The following is a 15,967-nucleotide window of genomic DNA, read 5'->3' on the forward strand; positions in this document are numbered from 1 at the left end:
TAATTCATAGTGTATATAATTCTAACTCATAAATTATTAGGAGACGGATTGGTGGGATTGCTGGTCGTATGTTGAAGTACATTTCTGAGCAACAAGCAACAAATTTAGAATGGATGTACGGCTTACCTCTTCATAACTTTTTGATGGAAAATTCAGAACCATTTGACAGTATTAATTCAATGAGTGTGGATGTTCTTATGAATAACTGGAAGAAATTGGCTCATATTCTATTAAGTATCAGAGGAAAATTTGCTGGAAATCGTCAGCTCGCGTAAGGCACTGAGTTTTACTGCACGTTATTTATGTTTGTTATATGCAGGTTTATGCAGTACTTTCCAAGTATGTTCTTCCTCATGAAGATGGACCCTCTCACTTTTCAAGCATTTGTATTCATTTGCCCTGATCATGAGCTTGGCAGTCTTTTTGCTTTGATTTCGCCGCATGTTGCTACTACGTGGGTCTTATACCTTCTTCATGAGTTCCGTTATAGACCATCAACCAAAGATGATGTAAGTCATGTATATACCGTGCTCTACCGAGATTACACCCACCCTAATTGCATGCTACAAAGCAGCTATAGGCTTAATTTCGAAAACAGTTAGTTTTGCCTCGAAATTAAACCCACTCATTAAGGAATAAGTCTTTGTCTCATGCCTGCCAGCTCTTGTATTTCTTGAAATACAATGAATATACATCAATATGCAACAATATGGTAATGCATGGGTAAATAGCTAGGTATAAAGAGTATTATTATTATAAAGATTCTGCATCAGAAGGTTGTTCTTTGTAACTGTCTTCAGAGAAGATTGTCCTTGTCTTTGTCTCTTATACGAGTAAGTATTAGTATAATTATATCTATATAGCTATTATATCTAGCTATATTCAGAGCTAACCAGCTTACACAATAAATTATAAACAGCTAAACCTTTTCTTGACAACTTGCTCACTGACAACTGCATCACTTTTCCTGCATGGTGGGCGTATTCTCGAGGCAAATTAGCCTATGTAGGAACTTTTTATACTCAAAAGTGGGAATGGGCGTAATTTCGGACGTGGGCGTAATCTCGGTAGAGTACGGTATATACTTTTTGACATCAGCATTTCACTGAATTCTTAATACTATATTTAGGCAACAAAGTTGGCTAGCTGGCTGAGTGTAATCCAAAAGAATATCTCTTCAAATCTCGAAAGGTTTATATAATTATTATGTATATGTATGTGCATAAATTTAGTTTTATTCATGTTGTAGTGATCTATTGCATCTCATGGAGTCGACAGTTCTCCTTTTCAAGAGATGTACTGCCAGTATGAAGAGCTCTGATGATCACTGTTTACAACTTCTTAGATCTGTGATTTCAAATTCTCTAGAGTCTTTTTCCTGCTACAGCTATGTCCACACTGCTAATAATATGTCTATTATTCAAACAAAAATTGAAGCAATTCAGCAACTGCTCCAAAGTTGGCTCTCTTCCCATGAAGTAGTTGGAGGAAACATGTTTGGCTACGGCCCACAATATCGAAAAAAATTCCTGTTGAAGAGCCGTGTTGAAGTAAAGGTAACTCAATCATATTTATTTATTACCCTGCCAACTTAAATTCTGTGTTATGTACATGTACGTTACATATATAGATTTGGAAGTGCTTTCTTTCCGCAAAGTGTTCTAGCAATGAAGTGGAAACTAAATGGCAACAAGCAATGGAAGTTGTTTTGAAGGGGCGATTGAGTAAGGTTAGTTGCATAACCCACTGCCAATCCTAGGTTTTATTTGTATGCATGTAATCATAACTACAGCTAGGTCTGCGATTTCATTGTTTAGCTCATTTTGCCTGCTCAAGTTGTGAAATTAATGTTATTCATAGCGTTTCTAATTACTTGCAAGTGAATTTTTCAATTATCTGCAAGTAGCAATTTTACCCTCTCACAGAAATATAGCAGAAATTAATACTCGCTGAAATAATTATGTCATCTTAACCCTTTCCCAGCTTTAATTAAATATTAAAACAAGAAAATACTACATATTTTTCTTTAAAAATGCGTATCTCATGAACCATACATTGAAATCACTCGTAACTATTTCCTACAGGTAGCCCAGACCCCGGGGGTATCTTGATACCATCATCGTTACCTAGCAACAGACCACCCCCAACTAATTAGCTATTGTTTATAAACATTCACAATTATGTACACAAACAATATGCACTAAATAAGTGTTCTCACGGTGACATGGTTCAATCAGGATTTGCAGAAACTTGTCTATGAGGTAGTATCGGCAGACGCTCTTTTCCCGGGAAATGTTTTCTTCACCTACACACGTTTACAAGTTCAATGGTGGCTCATGATGTCAACTGCTGATGTAACTAGCCTAAACAAACTTATATTGAAGCTAGGAAGAGTACAGATGCTACTCTATAGTTACTTACCAGGTCCAGGAACTTGATCCGTCTCAAGAGCTTCATGAGCTTCTTCCTCTGGCTCTTTATTTTCTAGCTTGAACTCTGAGGAGTAGCTTCCTATCTGGTTATGATCCCAGTCACTCCCCTATGACTCAACAGGGCCATAGGCATCGATATCCTCACTGTCTAGCTGCACTAGAGCCTCGCTAAGATTATGATACGAAGATCTTGTAGCAATTATCAATTGGTCACTTTTCTTTTGACAATACTGTATGAAGCGTACCTCGAGGCAGCACAATGAAAATGCCACGTGAAAAAAAAAGCTCAATGTGCATGTGCTGGTACCTACAGCGTATGCATAGCTTCAACACAGCCCGCACACTCATTTTTTGAAAATTAACAGTAGCCATAATGCCTATAGGCGGCTAAAGCGGTGAAAGGATTAAAGTATGTGAAGTTTGGGAAAAGCGGGTATAATTTTTGTGGTTGAGCAACAGTTCATGGGATATATTTTTGTGGCTGCGTGCATGCAGGTAAAGGTTTTTTATTCGTGGGTAAAATAATATCACAAGTATTCAATCCACAAAAAACTACAAGATTTTTACCCCCTTCCCTAAAAATTGCCTGATAATTATGTTGAAGCCATAAATTACATAATAGTTAGACACTGTTTTGGAGGTGTGTATGGGATTTAGAAGCCCAAGGCACTGATTTAGTATCCCGAGCGTAGCGAGGGTACTACAAGTGGCTGAGGGCTTCTAAATCACATGGACACCGACAAACAGTGTCTAACTCATTTAGATACTAGTGTGCATGCCCAAACTGCTTTACTACAATGCAATTACTTGACAACGGAATACTAGGTATACTAAGTCCCATAGTATACCTGCTGCACTTTTCCCATGTACTTCCCATGTAGATCTTATCAACTAGTGTCTAAAGTTTATTATTATACCTTACTCGTACTATAGCCTCGATCCCAGGCTCAAGAAAGAATAGAGGTAAAGTTAAGAAAAGGAGAGCCTGGTATGCGAAGTCACGTGCATGACGGTAGAAGGGTAGAAGGGTAAAATTGAGCGTGGGCAGGTAGACGTTGAGATATTGGACTGTCCACCTCGATCTCTTTGACTAATAAACTTTGTGGGCAGGACTGTACTGGTGACATGCATGACCATAGACTTGGAATTGGCAAGCAGTTTATGTGTTATATAAGCTTGCTAGCTATATTTGCTAGTACTAGATTGTCTAGATCTAACTAGATTCTACTATTTATATTCAGTTTTGTTGTGCCATGCTGAGCTAGATTTGCTAGATCTGCTAGATTAATAGCTTAGTCATCATTATGCCTCGGTGCACATGTGCAAGCGAGGTATACGGTAGTGTATGTGTGTCTGTGTAGACTGCTACAGCTGCTCAAGGATGAATGAAGAGTTTTTATAGGCTTCTAGTCATGTTTACTTGGATTTCAATTCATGGATTTGCAAAATAATGCTTCGTTCTCGAGTTATGCCTAGTTTTGCTTACTTGGAATGCCATTGCAGCCTTTTCAGAAGAGCAGTAGCCAAACTTGTTTACCAAGTTTTGCTACTCTACTTAGTATAGTTAGCTCTAGCACTACAACACTAGCTATTGGTAGCTGCAAGAGTGAGAAGAGAGCTGCAAGGCTCTGCTGATGCAGCCATTAATTTTAGACTTTAACTTTTGGCATCAATCATTTTTAACAACAATCATGGTCGATCATTACCCATGCATGTACTCTTCGAGTTGCATGCAGCAAGTTCATTATGTAGTAGCTTTATGTTATGTAGCTTTGGCATCTCCACCGAGGCATCAGCACCTGCGGTGCTTTCATTTATCTAGGTAGCTAATATAAGCTACTTGCTATCAGAGCTGGGCATGCTGGTTCTGCACTGAGCTTGGTCTCTCAGTCTGCCTCCTGGCCTTATAAACTTTGGTAGAGATTTCTAGTGTCTTAATTAATGCGTGGGAGAATACCCTACGTCACGATTGTGGGCCATATCACCCATATTCATAAAAATGTATGTGGATTACGCGACTTCGCATACCAGGCTTTACTTCTTTTTTTCACGTCCATCATGTCATTCTTTAGTGCCTCCCATCATCTCTAGCTTATTTATATTGAGAACAGACAAGAACAAGAAAAAGTAAGGCCTGGGGACAAGGCTACTCATACTATTCAGTGTCGCGTATAGGAATTTAGTTACAACAACAGAGATTAATGCAGCAAACAATACATTAAGAGACTACTATTATAAGGTTATAGATTGGTAGTAATTTCAGATCTGTTTTAGGGTACTAATTTGGGGGGATTCCCAAATTCAATGTTATTTTGTCGGATATAGATGATGGTTAGCATACTCTCAAAAGTACATTTTCATTTGTTTTTAATGAGATTCATAAATGCGTTATTCGCTAAAATTAGTACTCGTTTTGTAACATTAAGAACCTCGATTATCCGGACACCGTATAGCCTCGATTCCAGGCCGCTCAATTGAGAAAGACAGCCTGGTATACACTGTCTGCGCATGCGTCAATTGCCCCAAGATTCTTGGGGATCGAGATATCTTAGTAAATTAGTCAGTATATTGTATATTTTACAATGATGTCATTGCACAAATCACAGCAGTTTTAATAAAATAACACAGCTACTTACAACATTTATGACCTAGACTAGTGACTAGTTTTGTTGTGATGTCTGTTCTGCTCTTGCTCAAGCTCTCTCCAGTGTTGAAAAGTCAGGTTTTGTCTTCTTTTGTACTGTGGTAGAGTGGTGGGCGTTTTTCTGTCAGTAACCTACCGGCTCTGGCAAGTCTACTTGCTTCCAGACGCTTGTTTGATGCCATCGATCAGTGCTCCTTGTATGAGCCTAGAGTTGTGATGGCGATTTCTCTCTAATCAACCACGTGGGTGACCATAGTACAAAAGGTTAAGGTTATGGGCAACAGTTGCACCCATGCATACAAATTTCGCTATGAATATAATTATAAAACCTGCAAAGCCCACAAAGACACTCTCATAATGGTGGTCCAATAGTTCTGCGTCAGTTTATGAAGCACTGACAGTTTGAAATATAATTATAAGAATGCTAGGGCAGGGCCAAAAACAAAAAATTCAAGTAGACTCATAATTAGAGAAGAGTTATTCTTGTTTTAGTCTGCTTTCTTTCTGTTCTACTGAGTAATCCAGGTATGTTCTCAAGTACTGAGCTCTCTATGGAATGAAAAAGGAGGATCTGGTTATTTCTGGCCCTCCAGTAGGTTGATACCTTGCCATAGACACTGCACATAGACACTGCAAGCCCCTGGTTCTGAGCCTTCTTCTGTCCATAAACTGTTGCAAAAAAATATATTTTTATACAATCATGTACATGTTGGACCAGCACCTACAATAAGCTTCCATATTTTCTTTTCTAGGTTATGTTGTGCTGTTGAGATATGTATATAAAGTTTGGTACAGCAAAACTATCTTCATTCTCTGCATGGACATAATAATAAACATGTACCTAATTAAATATTCATAAACATTGTTTCCCATAACCTTAATTGATAAATTACAAAGAGTTTTACTAACAAATTTACTATTGAATCCACCCACGTGCAAACGGTGGTTACCAGGCCCTCTAGTGAGAGGGCTGGGATCGAGGCTAGACACCGGACACCTTGGTTTCAGAGGCAGGCCGGATAACTGAATATGCCGGATAATCGAATAGATAAACCACGCCAGGATCCACTAATTTTATTGATAAACAGCACTGCCACATGGTTGTCTGCAATAAGCAGGCCTGTCTCCATATAGTAACAGCTGCAACGTGCATGCCCATTTACAGGACACGCCCATTTTCTGAATTACAAGAAAATTTCCACGCCGGATAATCGAGATTTTACTGTACTACAAATTTAGAATGTTAATTTTGTATCAATTTAATTTCATGTAGGTACCTGATGGATGTGCTGTCACGCTACTCTATGATGTGGAGAGCAATAGCCAAGAACATGAAATACTAACAAATGCCGTCATGGATGTAGCTGTTAAAGGTGCTGAACGTGTTTTTTTCGAGGTAAACTTATAGTGACATACTTTATTACCCTCTGTCCTACCATGCATGATATGTATATAAACGTTCTGAGATCATTGTATACCATTTTTTCCCTAGCAACCGGACAGAGCTCTGAAAAGTTTTACAGATATGACAAGTACAGACTCACAGCTTCTGGGAGTTGTTCTTGGAAAGGTCTTGAAGAAGCAGTACCCTCAATTGAACCCTGACAACAGTTACTGGATCACGCTTGATGTTCTGCTTAACTGGGTGCTATGGCCAAACTATCTTAAAATAGTTCAGCAAGGTTACCACTTGCACTGATTGTTTACCACTGTATTTATCAACTTATCCTCCATAGGAAATAAATCTCTACTGAAAGACGGGCTCCCTGAAGAGTGCCAAGTTGTATGTGTGTGTGCTTCTTCCAAGTTTGAGGAGATCTGCAACAGACTAGAGAAAGCAAATGTTAGTCTCAAGGAGCTCCGTAAAATGAAAGACAAGGAGAAGCAAGTTCAGCGGTTGTGTGAAGCTGTAACTGGATCAAAAAAGAGTCAATTGTCTTATAAGAGAGTTTCTTGCAGTCTTCATCAAAGGTTTAAAGAATTTGACCACTTCTCCAGTCGTCGACAGGCTTACCTTGAAGTCTGCATGTGGATTCTAGACCCAAGCAACCCTAAGCAAAGAACTGCTGGTATGTAAGACTGTGATATACCTTAATGTTACTATTATAAATGGGGTTTAGCGAATTTAGCAAATGTGCAATTAACGCTAAATTAAGTCCGCGCTAATATATAAAAAAATATATGAATCTTCATTAAAAAAAACTTTTTTCTTTCTTTGAAAATTAATGTACTTTTGAGAGAATGCTAAGCAAGATAGCCCTTTTTTTCCTCTGTATCTGACTCCAAACTTTTCCTTTAACCTTAAAACTCATATTGACATGCTTGATCAGGAGCCGCGGCTACTAAATGTTTCATTTTGCTGGGAGAGGAGGCTACGATTTAGTTGTCATCAAAAGTTATTTTCACCTCCATAAAAACTTGAACTCTGCCATGAGAAAGTCTTTGTGAAGCACTAACAAGCTGCTACTTGTACCTAGTAGCTACGTACATGTAGCTAGCTGCTAGTTTTAATAATTTTGTTGGCTGCCATGTGCATAAATGCTAGAGTCAAACTTCACTGAGGCTACTATCTGAGAGCGGCTACTAAATGTTTCATTTGGCTAGCAAGGGAGGCTACTATTTGAGTGCGGCCTTTATACAAGAGTGGCCTCTGATCGAGCATATACGGTATACATTTTTTAACAAAATAATCTTGTGCTAATGAATTTGCTACAAATCCACCAAAAAATTAGTACTCTAAACACAGAGAAAAATCTGAAAACACTAAAAGTACTACCCGTCTATAATACTAACATTATATTTTTAGGAATTCTGGAGCTGAAAGTAGAGATGGAAAAAAATGTTGATCATATGAAGATCAGTGATCTCTGCCAACTAGAAAATGACAAGTTACAACTTTGTTGCTTGAAATCTGCTCAGCCTCTCGACGTATTTGTGGACAATTTTGCCGTAATGATACGCAAAAGTCCAAATATATTTATCTGCAAATTGACCAAGAAATTAAAAGAGGCTTTAGCACCATTAGACACTGAAATTACTGTTAACGATATTTTTTCTAAGATTTGGCAGCCAGCATTCACCTTTTGTCAGAATCTTCTGACTGATCTTGCTAATCGGAGCATGAAGCTGGATTTTGTTGACAAGCATCTCACTAACTTTTCCGAAACTCTTTTAAGTGATGTAAGGAACTTAGCTGAAGCAATAAGAAGTTGCGGATCCCAATCTACCACCCCACCAGTTCATCAACTCGAACTTGCTGTGAAAAAAGTTTGCGACTACTGGCGATTGTGCAGATATGAAGAGGGTGCTCGAGTGTTTCTACAGCTTAGAGATGTTCTCAATCTGAAGGGAGATTTCAGCGTCATTGAAAGCCGTTTTTCTGTTCAGGTAAACACCTAGCTGCTCAGTATTTGTACATGTATAGGTAAACGCTATAGTTATCGTGTACATGTAGCATGGGTCTCACTTAACGTTTGTATAGTTTAGTTTATACTAATGCTTTTGCTTTGTTATGATTATAGCTCAAAGAGTCAATGAAAGACCAAACAATTGATGCCATCGATAATACGTTGGTTGAAACTGGTGACTTTTTGAAAGAGATTGTTGATCATCCTTTAAAGCACAAGTGTCTCTATGTTTTTGGCGGATGCCAAGGGTTGATAAAATGGCTTCGAGAGTTCACCACAAGTAAGTATTGCGCCAAATGCTTTTTTTAGGTCTTAAACCATTTCTCTGCTCAACCTCCTATCATGCACTCCTGCTCCTATCTATATCATTCATGTTATCCCATCCGTGCCCATTATGGAAGCAGCAGGGATACATGTATGCATGCATGATTGATTGTTCAGTTGATTCCCCGTACTATTGTTGCCTAAAGATCAGTGACACCTACACCTGTACCCTGTACTCCCGTATTGATTAATGCAGCTTCATGTGTTAATTTGATTCTTTTTTCAGGTGTTAACGACATCCAGGGTTTCGTAACTGTTGCCCTAGCCACTGCTGCTGGAGGAGAGGATGACTTGGCCAGTGACAAGCTATCTCACTTACGAACTGTTGGCAGCGGGTATGCATCACTTATCTACGAGGTGAAGGAGTTAGATGGCTACAAAAAGCTTAAGGACAGGTGCAAATCTCTATGGGATGCCTTGGAAAAGAACGGCAATCTGCCGGAATTGCTGGTAATTGCATCTATAATTATGTGCATGCATGTGCTTACAATATCTCTATCTGTATGGCAGGTGAGCTGCAACGATGACATTGAGTGGTACAAATCTGTGAAGGAGACCCAAGGCTCTGTGGAAACCACCTCCTATGGCCAGATGAGTAACATCCTAAAGTATGGCATGTACCGAGTTGGCTTTAAGAAGAACGCTCAGACTGTTCATGACCTCATCTCTGTTACTCTGAGCCGGCGTTGCCAGAAGGTAGTGAAGTGGAAGTATTCTTTAGACGAGCTTCGAGACCTTGAGAGCAAGCTGGTGCTAATTTGTGGGAATAAGGCGGAAAACAGGGCCGAGGTGGATCACTACCTTAATGTGAGTAAATATTTGTGTTTGGCTTGTACAGTCACAAATGTTAGCTGACAAATTTAAGTGTGAATGTTGCTTATATCCTCTGATTTACGTGTTTATATACCCTACCTACCCGCTGCAACAGTGGCCATTGATTCATGTGGCAACTGTAGCTGTAGTCAATGGAAATTGTAAGATGCATTGTTTGCTGGAGCTTTCTGAGTATGCAGGGTTTTTTTGCACTTAGTATATATGGTCAAGGGCGTATAAAAGAAGAGAGGGTATGCAACTCACTATCTAGCACACGTAGCTAGCAGAATTTAAATATAGACGAAGGTTAATTGTAACGCCACTAATACGAGGTGTGGCTTCTGGTCAACCAAATTTCAGCGCTGTGTGGCTAATCGCCCTCTTTTATCTATAATAGCACCCTTTACCCTGTGCTCATTGAGTTAAGTTAGCAGCTGTAGGTGGTCTACAAATCTTCTGGCACAACAACACTTATAGAACAAACCCCACCCATTTGATGCACATGCTCAGAATGAGCTTTATACCCGCTACTGTATAGCGGGTAATTTTCGTGGGGTAAAATATTCGTTATTTTCGTGGGCAGGCTGATTTCCACTAACGTAGGCGTGGCTTATCGGAACGTAGGAATGTCGTGCAGCCACGAGACTAAACGAATTTTTACTCACGAAAACCACCTTTTCTCGAGTTGAACGAATTTTTTACCCCACAAAACTTACCCGCTATACGGTAATTATTTAAGTTTTGGAAGACCCGGCCGGATTCGTGAAACAAACGATCAATTTGGTTTGGCCTAAGTAGCTTCATGTCGTAAAGCGCCTCCACCGAAGCCACTGTGCTTTTATTAATATTCATCCTTATTTTATTTCTCTTTAGCTTTTGCACAGTGCCACTAGGATAGCTGAGCTCTACCTTGACCTGCAAAAAGCTGGAGAAGTTACCTACACTGATGTTAGTCTTACTTTCCGATGTGCCGTCTTCACTGCAAACCAACTCGGAGACGATGACATCCAATTCAATGAGACCAAGGCAAAGGTTAAAGTGATTACCCTACAGGATTACATTAGGGCCTTGGATAGACAGTTGATTGCTTGGAAACAGAATGTGAACAATGCTCGTGGGAAGTACTATGAACTAAATTATTTCACCACGATTCAACTTCTCCAGCTGAGGAAGGAACTGGGCATGCTCACTCGGCCCAATGCAACCCACATTGTGAAACCCAACGTGCTAATGCTGCTGAAGAGTATCTCCCCACAAGTGGACAGTAGGGTGGTAGTTGACTCAATGCAGGCATCCACACAATCTGAGCTGATGGACTATGAGGGTGAAGTGGAAGCCATCACCACTGCTACAGCCATAGCTACAACCACCGATGTTGAAGTTATGGAATCCTCTCCTCTTTTTGGAAAACAAGATCCTCAGCAGTCTATCTCATCACCCTCAGCAGCACTCGGACTGTCTTCACTTATGTACGAGGATCTAACTGAGCATCAACAGGAAGCATATGCACATTGTGTTGACTTTTTCGGCTATTCTAAAAGGCACGTACTGAGAGCGTTTATGGAGTGTGGAAAGGAGACAACTAAATATGACATAGAACAATGGTGTGTCAATAATGAGGACATCACACCAGAGGAGGAGTGTAGTGTGGGCCCACTTGAGAGGGAGGAAGAGATGACCGACGTCTATGACCCTCTTGACGACTCAGATTCTGATGAGGGCATGGACACAACTAAAGTCCTGTCAGAATCACAAGCCAGTACTGGTAAGTCATTAGATAAAGTGGTCACCTCGTTTTAAAATACTCTGCTAGTGGGTATATTTTTAAAAATACCTGAGCCAAATTTACAATGCGCACACACACACACACACACACACACACACACACACACACACACACTTGCAGATACTTCTGCTGCTGTACTAGAAGGGCCACTTTCTAACTTTAGTCTCCAAATTAAGACTGTGGTGACACAAACGGTAGATGAGAGTCACCCAGGAGTGCAGGAGCTAGTAAAAGCAGGTTACGAACCCCAGGATTGTGTGGAGGCTATAGAACAATCCCTGGGAGATATGCAGGAAGCCATGAAGCTACTGGATGCTAGAGAGATGGGGGAAGGGGCCCAATCTGGAATTTTTGTGCGCTCCAAAAGCAAGGAGGAAGAGCCAAATTGGATGGAAGACCAGTAAGTTGCACTATATGTACATGCAAACTATCAGTGTTAAACTGAGTGTTTTCCAGGGGTGATGCTGAGGCTGATGAAGATAATTTCATAGAGCATCGAGGTTCTGATGCCGGTAGCAGCTTCTTGCAGCTTGATGACCTAGGCCGCGTGCTAAAAAGTATCAGCACTCTTGTACCAGGTAACTGTACCCCTTTACTGAATCAAAGATGACTAAAAGATTTTTGCTCATGCAGGTGCTGTGGATCAACAGAGGAGCTTTAACCCAAGTTACCTCAATGCTGGACACCCCAATCTTTTGGTTACTCCACCAGGTATACATATAATTAATAATGTGTATATTGTACGTGTGACTTACTATCCTCTTCTGTTTTTAGACGATGTGCTGAGTAGTGTGTTGGCTCTGTACACGGAAGACCACACCCTCCCACTCCCCACACAAGAGGAGGTCCTTCTTTGTACTTGTAGAACCACCACTGAAGAGGTAGGTTTGTTCATTGAAATCACTGTAGGTGCAATGTAACCTATAAGATTTTAGTAATGCCGACCTTATTCTACCATAGTTCATTGTTTTATATGCTTCTCCTCACCCACATCCAGGTCAGTCTGCTGTGGCGACGAGCCATTGATGACCCTGGATACAAAAGAATATTTTGTCTGGCTCATGCTGAGAGACTGTCCTACCAGGTCTGTGATGCTGCTCTCAGATCACTGGAGGAGCTGTCTCAGGGAAAGACGCGTAAGTGACTGCATGTGCGTATGGAAAAATTGTTGGTGTGAGTGCTGCATGCTGCCACTTAATTTATGTACGTAGCGTTCTATATGTACATGTACTTAATGTGTGCCACTCTTTAGTTGTACACTACTGTCTGTTATCCCCTTCAAGATTTTGGTTAAGTTTCACCCCTAAGCACTTGAGGGAGAATAGTCTAGCTTCTCCCCCTACACTAGTCGGCAAATTTTAAAACTAGATAAGGTAAATGGCATTCAAATTACATCTGAGAAGTTCTGAGAAGCTAAAAAAAATTCTCAGGGGACATCGCCCCGAACCTCCCTTAATTAATTCATTCATCTTCCCCCCAAACCATTAATCCTAGATAGAACCCTGCCTTTGCTGCAGGTTATCATTTGGTCGTGATATGTGGCAAAGAGAAAGAGGATACATCGCACATCATCTCACGACTGCACTTTAACCGACGAGAAGTGGTCCCCACGCTGGTGGTAGATAATTGTAGGGAATATCTCAAGGCACACTTTGTGCACGACATGGACATGGAGTTGGATTGTCAGGTGACACCCACATCAGACCAACGGGCCTCCATGGTGGATCCTGAAAAGTTAGGTTTTGTATGAATTTGATTGCTAAAATAAACCTCCCCTTATAGCTCCTGTGTTCGTGTGGTATCCTCCACCCGCTCTGGTATGGGAAAGTCCCTGTACGTTAAGAAGATATCTGCGTCTTTGAGACAGGCCATGTCGAACGATGACGTTCATGTCACTATTCCTATCCACGGGCCAGTGGTCACAGCTGACACACTCATGGACTACTTCAAAAACTACGCAGGGAGAGATAATAGTACTATCTATCACCTGGACATTGCACCACGGGTAAGTACCTTTAGGCCAATTGTGTAGTAGTCAATAGCGAGCATCCTGCACCAGGTATTGGCTGAGGTAGACTGTATTCTGTTCTCGCTGCTCATTCTGAATGGGCTGAATGACAGCCGAGGGCTAGTGTGGAGGAGTCATGCCAGTCACCTCTACATAGTAGAGGTTACCCTACCCGAGAAAACTGTGAGTGTATATATATAGTTGAAATTTGAACCCCTCAGTGCATGCATGTCCTGTTTGTTTGCTGTTTAGACTCATCAAGAGAGCTTTCAAACTCTTAACCTGCTGAATCTACTACCTACTGTTCATTGTACAAGCCCTAGAGATGTGGCTCTAGTGAGACAGCAGCAACTAGGTAAACGATATAGCTGAAGTGATTAGAGAATCTATGCACACACGTATACATCTAATCATGCAGGTGCTGATGTGCTTGGTATGGATGATAATGAGTTCAAAGGGGCCACTATTCAGAGAGTGTATCAGTATCTCAGGAGGCATGCAGGTGGTCATAACCTGGACACGTTCTCTTACCAGGGCGGTTCAGTTGAGGGCAAGGTACAAGACTGCCTCAAGATTATTCTCAGGTGAGTAATTGTTGTTAAGTCAGCTATAATTATGGGTATGTGTTTACTTACTATTGTTATGTAACCTCCTATAGCAAGTGTGGTATCAGAGACCCCAGCTGGGCAGAAATCCACTATTTTGCAAAGTTTCTGGACATTCAACTCAACTCCTGTGAGAGCTCGGTGTTCTGTGATGAGACTCTTGTAGGTGATGTCATGTCTGGTCTCAAGGGATTTGTGGTCAAGTTCATGATCAGGATGTCTCAGGTGCATTATTTTGTAACTGCACAATTATATATAGACAAAGTGTTCAACAAAGTTTCGCATGTTAGTAAGTATCCGGAGTCCCCAGTTTCTGGGGATTATGTGGCGCATGCGCAAACAGTCGATACCAGGCCCTCTCTTTGAGGAAGAGCGGCCTGGGATCGAGGCTAGTTAGTAAGGTGCGAAGCACTTAATCTTTGATGCTAATTAATTATATTCTTTAAATGTTCGTATATATGACACCGGGTGCTACTGCCTAACTGGCATCGAAAGAGACTGAGTGTTTTCAAACAGTTTGTTCTAGTATCTAAAGACAATCTTTCCCTTACATAATTATATGTCTCTATATGTTGTAACTGCCCTGAGCTAGAGCTGAGCTGCATGACCTTACTTCCTCTCTATGCTTCCTGGCCTTTTATTTGAGACCCCATAATGTGCACCCAAATTGCTGCTAACACTATTATACTCCAACCCTTCTAATTCCCGTGCAGGATTTCTCAACACCCTCTCTGGAGGGAGTGCTGGCCAGGGAGAATCTAGAGGAAGGTGTGCCAGCTGTTGCTGCGGCTGATGATGATGACCAGCTGGAGCAGTACCAGATTGTTGAAAGAAGGCAGTGGGAGCAAAAGTATGTGTATAGTATTTTTGTGTATACATTCATTACTACAGTATGTGCTTGGTTGTACCTCGATCCCAGAGGAGGTACGACAGGCGCGGTGCAGCTCAGGCAACTAGCCTGTGATTGAACAATAATTATCCGCCCACGTCGTATATTTTTGCTGAGAGTAATCAGAGGCTAATTACTTGAGCTGCACCGGACTTGATCCTATATGGCACACACATACCCTCCACACACATATTACTGTATCTTACACCTTGCACTTTTCTACACCTTTAGCTCCCACCCGTATATATTTTTCAATGAAGACAATGTGAGCATCACATTCGTTGGGTTCATGGTGACACAGAACGGAGACCTTGTGGACCCAGCTCATAGAACAGTGCTTGAGTCAGCAATCATGAGGCCACAGCTCTACACTGGACTCAAACAGAACAGGGTCAACTTCGATGAGGACTATCGCGGGTGGAGTAAAGCCCAGATGATCACCAAGATAGCAACTGTCATGGGGTTTGACTTCCTTTACGATCCCGATGACACCTACGTCTTCACTACAGATAATCTTATAAAGATGCTGGCCATCCAGATGAGATTCAGGTGTGTGTGTAATATTGGCTGCATATTGCTGAATGTCCTGTTGTGTTACACAGATGTGACATCCCAGTGGTGATTATGGGTGAAACAGGCTGTGGTAAGACCAGGTTGATCCGCTACATGTGTGACCTGGCACGGGGTGGCAGGGACCTCAAGAACATGCTCATACTAAAGGTACTATGTATACATGTAGCTCTTGCTCAGTGGTCAATCATAAATTGTTTGCACAGATCCATGGTGGGATAACGGACCTAGATGTCACCAAATTTGTTCAGTACGCTGAAGAAACGGCTCGGACCAACAAGGCAGTTGACCCCAGATTAAGCACTGTGGTGTTCTTTGACGAGGCCAACACCACTGACAGTATTGGACTCATCAAGGAGATCATGTGTGATCGGAGAATCAATGGCCAACCGTTGTCCAACAACCTCAAATTCATAGCCGCTTGCAACCCATACAGAAAGTGAGTGCATGTCTTGTAGATGTCTCGGTTACAATACCACCCTCTCTACA

At 41.2% G+C, this 15,967-nt stretch overlaps 1 protein-coding gene across 4 annotated transcripts in view; it reads left to right on the forward strand.

Moving 5' to 3' along the window:
- LOC135348751 (E3 ubiquitin-protein ligase RNF213-like) overlaps nucleotides 1–15,967 on the forward strand; it is a 38,811-nt gene that overhangs the window by 3,928 nt on the left and 18,916 nt on the right. For 3 of the 4 annotated variants that reach the window (XR_010398812.1, XM_064547058.1, XM_064547056.1), the window contains exons 8-35: nucleotides 41–271; nucleotides 320–509; nucleotides 1,130–1,191; nucleotides 1,250–1,556; nucleotides 1,631–1,729; nucleotides 6,350–6,472; nucleotides 6,569–6,758; nucleotides 6,813–7,145; nucleotides 7,883–8,463; nucleotides 8,598–8,763; nucleotides 9,034–9,257; nucleotides 9,318–9,614; nucleotides 10,494–11,385; nucleotides 11,527–11,806; nucleotides 11,863–11,984; nucleotides 12,040–12,117; nucleotides 12,181–12,287; nucleotides 12,404–12,542; nucleotides 12,924–13,140; nucleotides 13,189–13,411; nucleotides 13,466–13,597; nucleotides 13,667–13,769; nucleotides 13,833–13,998; nucleotides 14,073–14,244; nucleotides 14,733–14,869; nucleotides 15,140–15,457; nucleotides 15,511–15,628; nucleotides 15,685–15,917. Coding sequence is in view for 3 of the 4 variants with exons in the window: in XM_064547058.1 (XP_064403128.1) it covers nucleotides 41–271; nucleotides 320–509; nucleotides 1,130–1,191; nucleotides 1,250–1,556; nucleotides 1,631–1,729; nucleotides 6,350–6,472; nucleotides 6,569–6,758; nucleotides 6,813–7,145; nucleotides 7,883–8,463; nucleotides 8,598–8,763; nucleotides 9,034–9,257; nucleotides 9,318–9,614; nucleotides 10,494–11,385; nucleotides 11,527–11,806; nucleotides 11,863–11,984; nucleotides 12,040–12,117; nucleotides 12,181–12,287; nucleotides 12,404–12,542; nucleotides 12,924–13,140; nucleotides 13,189–13,411; nucleotides 13,466–13,597; nucleotides 13,667–13,769; nucleotides 13,833–13,998; nucleotides 14,073–14,244; nucleotides 14,733–14,869; nucleotides 15,140–15,457; nucleotides 15,511–15,628; nucleotides 15,685–15,917 (6,240 nt within the window). In the remaining variant the exon portion in view is untranslated. Of the gene's footprint in view, nucleotides 1–40; nucleotides 272–319; nucleotides 510–1,129; nucleotides 1,192–1,249; nucleotides 1,557–1,630; nucleotides 1,730–6,349; nucleotides 6,473–6,568; nucleotides 6,759–6,812; nucleotides 7,146–7,882; nucleotides 8,464–8,597; nucleotides 8,764–9,033; nucleotides 9,258–9,317; nucleotides 9,615–10,493; nucleotides 11,386–11,526; nucleotides 11,807–11,849; nucleotides 11,985–12,039; nucleotides 12,118–12,180; nucleotides 12,288–12,403; nucleotides 12,543–12,923; nucleotides 13,141–13,188; nucleotides 13,412–13,465; nucleotides 13,598–13,666; nucleotides 13,770–13,832; nucleotides 13,999–14,072; nucleotides 14,245–14,732; nucleotides 14,870–15,139; nucleotides 15,458–15,510; nucleotides 15,629–15,684; nucleotides 15,918–15,967 lie in introns of all 4 variants that reach the window. The other variant, XM_064547057.1, reaches the window with a different exon arrangement.

Source organism: Halichondria panicea, chromosome 15 (assembly GCF_963675165.1).
Source record: "Halichondria panicea chromosome 15, odHalPani1.1, whole genome shotgun sequence".
Classification (NCBI taxonomy): domain Eukaryota; kingdom Metazoa; phylum Porifera; class Demospongiae; order Suberitida; family Halichondriidae; genus Halichondria; species Halichondria panicea.